Source organism: Echinops telfairi, unplaced genomic scaffold (genome assembly GCF_000313985.2).
Source record: "Echinops telfairi isolate 266 unplaced genomic scaffold, ASM31398v2 ScPeMD7_7469;HRSCAF=8507_0, whole genome shotgun sequence".
In the NCBI taxonomy this organism is placed as follows: Eukaryota; Metazoa; Chordata; class Mammalia; order Afrosoricida; family Tenrecidae; genus Echinops; species Echinops telfairi.
Genome location: NW_022111372.1, coordinates 45,283,269 through 45,292,508, shown reverse-complemented (window position 1 = coordinate 45,292,508; position 9,240 = coordinate 45,283,269). Strand labels below are relative to the sequence as shown.

The following is a 9,240-nucleotide window of genomic DNA, read 5'->3' as shown; positions in this document are numbered from 1 at the left end:
TCAATTGGTGTTCCATCAATTCTTAGAGCCTTGTTTTTGGCTAATGCCTTCAAGGCAGCCTGGACTTCTTCCTACAGTACCATGGTTCTTGATCATATGCTGCCTCTTTAAATGGTCAACTAGTAAGAACTAAATGTGAAGTTAAACTAGGTCAGAGAAAATGGAAAGTAAGACATAGTTAATATTTTATATAAAATTTTATCAATTTAATTTAGTACCCTTCCACTCTTGCACTAATGTTTCCTTGTGTCATTTTTGCTTGACCTTGGTAGTCTTTGCTTTGGGACACCTGGCTCCCCTGTTTTGTTGGTGTCCTAAGCATTCATTTAGAAGATGAGTAATTAACCCATGACACTGGTGATGGGAAGTTATGAATATATATTACAGGTAAAGTGAATAACATCGGATGTGAGTTGTAAGACAATGAACATATAAGGACACAAAAAAAAGGTTGTTGGTGTAAGTCAATCAAAGATTTCAGGAGAAGCTACTTTGAGTGTAAGTACAGGGCCAAGTCCTCAGCTTTAGACATGCCACATTTGAAATTGCTATCCCCTTATCAATGGATACTTGGAGTAAGCACGTCTATGGTCCAGAATAATAGCATAAACTGGATATTTAAAGCAGGAGTCATCTGCAAATATGTGGTATTTAAAGATAGGGGCTGGCTGAAGTCACAAAAGTTCAAGCATCAGAACAACTGGGAGGATGGCACAGGACCTGGGAATTTGGAATGTACGAAGTATGAACCGAGAAAATTGGAAGTCAGCAGAAACTGAAATAGAATGCATAAAGATCAATATCCTAGGCATTACTGAGCTGAAATGGATGCGTAGGGAACATTTTGAACATTGAAATCCAATGATTTACCATGCTGGGAATGGCATAGTCAAGAGGAACAGAGTTGCACTGTTAGTCAAAAAGGTCATTTCCAGATCTATTATAAAGTATAATTCAGTCTGTGATAGGATGATATCTGTCCACCTCAAGGAAATCCAATCGATCAAAATATGATTCATATTTATGTATAAACCACCAAAACTAATGATGAAGAAATTGAAGATTTCTACCAATGTATTCAGTCTGATATTGATCAAACATACAAGCAAGATGTTTTGATCATAATTGGTGATTGGAATGCAAAAGTTAGAAACAAAGAGGAAACAATAGTAGATTAAAAATACGGTCTTGGTGATAGAAATGAAGCTGGAGATCACACAATAGAATTTTGCAAGGCCAACAACTTCTCAATTGCAAGTACCTTTGTTCAACAACACAAAAGGTGACGACAATATATCTGCAGCTAAAACAAGGCCAGGGACTGGGTGTGGAATAGGCCCTCAACTGCTCATACATAAGTTCAGGCTGAAGCTGAATAAAATTAAAACAAGTCCATGAGAACCAAATTATAATCTATCACACGTGAAATTTGAGAACATCATAAGAACAGAATTGACTCAGTGAACACTACTGATAGGAGACTTGATGAGCTGTGGAAGGACAGAAAGAGCTTCATTCATGAAGAAAGCAAAAGATCATTAGAGAGGCAGGAAAGAAAGAAAAGATCAAAGTGGATGTCAGAAGAAACCCTGAAACTTGCCCAGATTGATCGTTATTATGAAATAATATGCACACTTGTCCAGATTTTAAACATGCAGTGTCCCTTTCTTCTGTTCAACCAAATGCCTCTTGATCTCTGCATAGGTTTCCCATGAGCACAATTAAGTGTTGTAGAATTCCCATTATTTTCAATGGTATTCATAATTTCTTGTGATCCACACAGTCACATGACTTTGTATAGTCAATAAACACAGGAGAACTTCTTTCAGGTATTCTCAATTTTCAGCCAAGATTAATCTAATATTGATCATCCAACAATCCCTCATTCCATGCCCTCTTCTGAACTGGCTTGAATTTCTGTCAGTTCCCCATAGATGCATTGCTATAATCATTTTAAAATTATCTTCAGCAAAACTTGACTTGGTGTGATATTAAATGAAATCATTCATTTAGTTCCTCATTCTGTTGAATCACATTACTTTAAAATGGGCACAAATACAGATCTCTTCTGGTCAATTGGCCAGGCAGTTATCTTCCAAATTTCTTGACATAGATGAGTTAGTTTTTCACCATCATATCTGTTTATTTAAGTATTTCAATTGGTATTCCTTCAATTCCTGGAGACCTGCTTTTCACAAATGCCTTCGCTGCAGTTGGGACTTATTGTTTCAGTACAATTGGTTCTTGGTCATATTCTACTACATAAACTAGATATACACTGATCAATTATTTTTGATACATTTCCTCTTTGTATTCTTTTCCTCTTCTTTTAAGGTTTCTGGTGCCATTCAACATTTTGCCAAATTTTCAATATTACAATTAATTTTTTTTTGCAATGCTTTCAGCTTGAAAAAATCCCACGTGTTCTTTCTTTTGGGTTTTAAATAATTTTTGAGCCATACTTAGAAATATTCTGTTCAGAACAGAAGGTGAAGGTGGGGGGGAGAAATGGGGAACTGATAACAGTTATCTATCTATAACCCTCTCCCAGGGGGATGGACAACAGAAAAGTGGGTGAAGGGAGATATTGTTCAGTGTAAGACTTAAAAAAAACAAACAAACAATAATTTATAAATTATCAAGGGTTCATGAGGGAGGGAGAGGAGGGGAGGGGAAAATGAGAAGCTGATACCAAAGGCTCAAGTAGAAAGAAAATGTTTTGAAAATGATGATGGCAACAAATGTACATTGCTTGACACAATGGATGGATATATGGATTATGATAAGAGTTGTACGAGGTCCCAACAAAATGATTTTTTTTAAAGAAATATTCTGTTCAGCTCTTTTATGTCATCATTTCTTCCATTCACTTAAGCTACTCTGTTTAAGAGCAAATATCAGTCTTCCTGACATCCTTTTTATTAATTTTTCTTTCTTTTAAATTATTTTTTTGCTTTATTCATTTATGACATCCTTGATGTCACCATTAACTCATCTAGTCTTCAGTCATTAGTATTCAATGGGTCAAATGTATTCTTGAGGTGGTCTCTAAATTCAGATAGGATATACTTAAAGTCATACTTTGGCTCTCATGAACTTGTTTTAATTAGCTTCAATTCAATTTGCATATGTCCAATTGGTGCCTGATCCACAATCAGCCCCTGACTTGCTCTGACAGATGATCTTGAACTCCCAGTCATCTCTCAGCACAGATGCAGTCCATTTGATTTCTCTGTATTCCATTGTTGAGATCCATGTGCATCTTTGCCATTTACATTGTTGAAAAAGCAATGAAGAAATGTTTGGCCTTTCAAAAGTCAATTGTGTGATCTCTAACACTGTTTCTATCACAAAGCTGTTATTTTGTTTCTAACTTTCACATCCCAATTACCAATAATTAGCAATGCATCTTTGACTGCATGTTTGATCAATATCAGTCTTTAGAAATTGTTTTAAATATTCCAATTCTTCCTCTTTCATATTGGTGGTTAATGCATAAATCTGAATAACAGTGTAACTGGTCTCCTTGTAGTTGTATGGATATTATCCTTTCACTGATAACATGTTCTTTCACAATAGATCTACAAATATTCTTTTTGACAAAAAGTCTGTGCCATTCCTCCTCAATTTGTGACTCTGAGCAAAGTAGAGCATATATCTGTGTCATTCTAAATGATCACTACTGATATATTTAACTCACTAATGCTAAAGATATATATCTGTATGCATTCAAATGATATTGAGCTTCCAAGCCTCTCTTTCCACAGATGTAGTCCATTTGATTCCTCTGTATTCCATCAGGTAAGGTCCATCCATGTAAGGTCCATCCACATGCATCATGTTGACACCTTTCAATTATCTTAGATTCATTTTTAATATGTTCATACTATGCATCACAAAATAATAGCAAGATCAATGAGAGACAAAAAAGAAGGGAGGAGAGATGGGCAAGGGTATTTAGAGAAGAAAAGTGCTCAGGGGAAAGAAGACACACACATAGGAGGCCAGAGATGGAGAAATAATCACATATAGAGACAACGATGTTAAGAGATGAATTCAAATAGAGAATAAATAACTCTGAGCAGGACAGATAAAGAGAGGCTACTTGAGATTCAGATTAAGACTGACAGACTGTAATAGCAATATTTTCTCGGCCTTTTGGCTAAGATCAAGTGCAAACTGTAATATCCACACTCCTGCTTTCTTTGACTGTGGGTTTCTTATACATTTTAATTCTTTAATATTGAGAAATCTCTATGCCACTGTTTCTAGCTCCTTAAATTCCCTTAGCCATAATACTCAAATATCTGATCCCTGATGCTGTTAAAATTACATGGAGACAGAAGTTTTATCATCATTATACTAGGTGATTTCACAGCGTTTTTTTAAAGATATGGGTGGTCTTATGCCTGTCTGACCATAGGTTTGTTTCTAATCTGATTAATCACGTGTATAAAAACAGGAGCATAATTTCATAATGTTCACCCCAAAGGGTTGAAAATATTTCTAGGCTCTTCACATTCTATATAAATAATAATTGTAAGCCAAACCAAGGTAGTTAAAAGGAGGTGTTATAAATACGTCTTTGAAATATGTGACAAAACTGTGTGATTTGAGAAAGGAAAAATAATTAAATTACAAGTAGTCTCCAGAGTTATGAACAAGATATATTCCTGTGTCTTTAAGAAAGTTTAAATTAGTCAGATTAATTGCATATTGAGCCTTATTTCAGTGTAAGGAACAGCTGGAAGCTTTTGCAATGATTTAAAAGCTGCGCTTGCATCAAGCGAAGGTGATCGTGATAAAAAATTCATTCTTATTGGGTTAATTGTTGTTCAATAGAATTTGTTCAGTTATTTCAAAGTGAGATCACATTGCCATAAACTTAAAGGATAAATGAGTGGTCCATAAGTGTACATTCCTAACTCAGATCGCCTGTTACCCAAAGATAATAACAATGTCTAATGAGGTGGAACCTAAAGCATTCATGTCAGGAAGAATAACCAAATACAGAAACTACAGCTGTTGGGTCAAACCAGATTGAGGTTTGACTTTATTTCTAGACTCAATAAAGAGTTGTGGTTTAATAGTGAGGATTTTGGCCTTCTAATTCTTCATTTTATAAGAGGGGCAATAAATGATTAATTGTACTTTAAGTTTTCACAGAATAATTTTTTAAGTTCAATAAACTCAAGAGATGGTACATAGGTGAGAAGTCAAATATTCTGTATCAGTGAGAGATAAGTTATTTGAAAATCTGTCAATAATTATTCCCTCCAAAGAAACCACAATCTAAGAAAAGAGAAGAATTATTTCCCAATCCACATTGCTCCTGCTCTGGCACAAGTATCGTATCTAATGTGTCTTTTGAAGCTTGTCACTTCAGTTCACAACTATATGGAATAAGATTGCAGTAATTAACTTCATTACATTGTCTATTTAGCCACTTCCATGGGAAGGTCTCCAAGCAGATGAGAAGAAGAGATTTCCACCATATTTGATTTCCACAGGGAGACATTTAGACAAGCACAGTTTTCATGGACACTTAGCTGGGTTGGTTATGCTCCCTATATGCCAGGGCTTTTCCCTTTTGATTAGTGCTGTGAGCTGGTATCAGCAACAGTGAATGGAAGAACTTCTGCTGTGTATGAGGACTTTTCCATTTTTTCTCTTAAGAAAAAATTTTTGTTTTAATTTCAGACTCATTTTGTTCTTGCTGACAGGAGGATGATACTTAAAATATTTGTTTGTGTGAAGCCACCAGACTCTATAGGCAACCTATAGATCTCACTTCCTGTCCAACACAATTCCCATATAGGCTCCCTCTGCTTCATCCCACATACTGATTGTTGAGATGGGGTTAACTATTATGAATGAGATGTAATACATAAGATTATAAATCCATACCCAACCTGTGGTGTACTACTTTACTGAAACAAAATACTACCCTTTCTACTGAAGTATATTTTTAACCTGTTGGATAGGGCATTTCTAAACCACCCTAGCTCTTGCTTTATTTATTGTTAATAAAATAATATACTGGGGGGAGGGACTGGAGTTCACAGAATTCAGCTTTATTATCACCAACACAAAGCTCAAACTGGACAGCTGATACATGAGCAAATGCTTATGAAATAAATTACATGTCTTTGCATTTATCCACTCAATCATTGTCAAGGACTCTTAAGATATAACCCACCCCCAGCTCTTTCTACAATAACTCTGGTTTAACACATTTCTTCCTTGCACAGGTGTTTCACCTTAATTACTGACGTGAAGAATGTCATAACATTTTACTTTTCCATCTTATAAATAAAAATACTTCTTCCATATAATCGTCAATGTATTAAAAAATAATTAGTCTTTCTGCTCAGGGATTTGAGTATAACTTATACATCTTCTATTGCCTAGTCCTTTTTATTTTCTAACTCTTATCCAGTTGCATTAATTATTCTAATGTCTACCTCTGACTTTCCAGTTTGCAAATCCAATCAAGCATCTAAGACAATTAAAATGTGGTGGATTAAATAGTAATTTAGGAGTAAAGGGGAGCCCTAGTGGCAGAGTGGTGACCCACTGGGATTTGATTCGCAATGTCTGCAGTTCAAAACTCCATGGGAGCTCCATGGGAGAGAGACTCACGCAGTTATACTGTTGGAGCCTGCAGGGGCAGTTCTACCCTGTGATGAGTGAGAATTGACTAAATGGCAGGAAGGTGGTTTTGGTTGTTTACTAAATTCCTTGGGTTCCACTGCAGGTCTTATATTTTCATTCTATCAGAAGTTAACACAGTAATATTCTCACATTTGTAGATGCAGCTCTCTTGACTCTATTTTCCTTTCTGATGAAATGTAAATTGCTACTCCTGGGAAATTCTGTAGAAAAGGGCACTAAAATTCCATAACAGCAACAAAAAAAACCTGCTAACATCAATTCGAGTGGTTTAGCTGTTTGTTTCCATTAAATCTGAGATGATTTTGCATTCTTAAATATACTGCTTTAAACTAAAAATAAATCTCTATATATTCTCCTTTTGGTATAAAGGACTACTTCATAAAACCAAATTTTAAGTAACATAACAATATTTAAAATAGAATAATTGAATACAGCGTTTTTTAGGTTTATAAAAGATCTTAAAGATAATTTGATTTTCCCCCTTCATTTTAATAATTGGAAACCAAAAATCCAATTATGCTTTTATCTTCACTTAAGGAGCTTTTGGAGGCTGGAACATTTCTGAATTTACAGCAGTGGTGAACCTCTTTCAAAGAGTGAACTTGATATACATTGTGCTCTGTGACTGACTAAAGCAGAGTTGATTCAGTTACCATTCTCAGTGAAACATCACGAACAATAAGACTATCACCATCAAGCTCTACTACCTCCACCATCACTACGACCTCCATTACCACCACCTTTACCAAAACCATTACCACCATCACCATCAACACAACCACTAATATCAGCAGCAACATCACCAACAACCTATGAGCACCTAACTCCTGGAGGCTCAAAATCAGAGGAAGGGCCCTATGTCTCGAGGAAGTGTGCCTGTTTTAATACATAAGGGAGTTTCAAAAAGTTAGTGGAAAAGTGAAGTTAACTGAAGTTAAAGGATAATGGAATTTTTCCAAAATTTTTGAAGTCCGCCTCATATATGGACTGGATCCATGGAGCCAGAAGTCCCATTACAATTTCAAGAATAGTAGGATCAGAATGGACACATTGAGTTCTAAGCAAGGCTCGTTTAAACTGAAATAAACCTAGTGGTTATCATTTATAATGTTCAACTCATCTATTTCTAGGATAAGTAACATCCCAACACCTTTTTCAGAGCATGTTTCACCTCTTTGTTTCTCAGGCTATAAATAAGGGGGTTCATCATAGGAGTGAGGATGGCACCAAGCATAAATAGAATGTGATCAAGTTTGGGACTATGGTAAGAGCTGGGCCTCATGTAGACCAGGATGGCTGGACCAAAGTAGAGGCTCACAACAGTCAAGTGGGAGGAACAGGTCGCCATGGCTTTGTTCCTGCCCTCAGGGGAGTTCATACGGAGGACAGCAAGGAAGATAAGAGCATAAGAGGACAGGATGAGGGACAAAGGAATGAGGAGTACCACAGTGCTTGTCACCACCACAGCTTTCTCATAGGCTGAGATATCCTCACAGGCCAACTTTAGGATGGCCATGACCTCACAGAGGAAATGGGAAATTTCTCTGGAACCACAAGTGGGAAAATGCAGGGCATAAGCCGTGTGTGCCAGTGATGTAAGGGCACCCCCTGCCCAGGAGAAGGCAGCCATCTGCAGACAGACTCTGTGATTCATGATGAGGCCATATCTCAGAGGGTTGCAGATGGCTACATACCGATCATAGGACATGAGGGTGATTAGGATACATTCAGCGATTCCCATCGTCAGAAAGAAGAAGATCTGAGTGCCACAGGCCACACGTGAGATGTTCCTCTTTCCTGAGAAGAAGTCATTCGCCATCTTGGGTACAGTGCTAGAAATTAATGTCAAGTCCATGAGAGCCAGCTGGCTGAGCAGGAAGTACATGGGTGTGTGGAGACGAGAATCCACAAAAATCAGGAGAATGAGGATGGAGTTTGCAGTGAGAGCCACGATGTAAATCAGAAGAATCACAGAGACAAGGAAGCTGGTGTGTTTCATGCCAGGGAAGAGGCCCAAGAGGATGAACTCCATATTCAAAGAGTCATTTGTTGTCTCCATGTCACTGCCTTGTGAGTTAAGAGAAATAATCCCTAGATAAACAAAAAGGAAATGTTGGAGAAGTCACAAGACTTTGTTGAACTCTGTTTCTCACACTTCCCTTCTCTTCCTGTGACAACTACACAAATGATAAAATTTTAGCCAATTTCATGACTAATTCAGGTTATCTTGCTAATAGGTCTCCTGTGAACAAAATTTCAGGGACTTTGTTATATAGCTCATATGCTGAATCTTATTGTTTTGAACATACCCTAAATATTAACGTATTTTAATTTATATGTTTATAAATGTCATTCAAGAATAAAACTTCTCTAAATGGCTGCATTGAAAAGATACTCACATTCAGTATTAAAGCCATGAAAGAAGATCTGTAAAGACACGTGTCATCAATATACTTTGAGGTATAGCTAAGTGTTCATTGACTGAGCTTTTGGCAATTATCTGTCTATAATTGTCAGGCAAATTAGTCAGTTCACTTGAGTTGCAAGCAAGTGTGACCAGCAGAC

General features: G+C 36.6%; 1 protein-coding gene across 1 annotated transcript in view; it reads right to left on the bottom strand.

Moving 5' to 3' along the window:
* Positions 1-7,801: 7,801 nt before the first annotated feature.
* LOC123521071 (olfactory receptor 2M2-like) overlaps positions 7,802-9,240 on the bottom strand; it is a 6,421-nt gene continuing 4,982 nt past the window's right edge. Inside the window, exon 2 of the mRNA XM_045284954.1 lies at positions 7,802-8,738. Within this exon, the coding sequence (XP_045140889.1) occupies positions 7,802-8,738 (937 nt within the window). The remainder of the gene's footprint in view (positions 8,739-9,240) is intronic.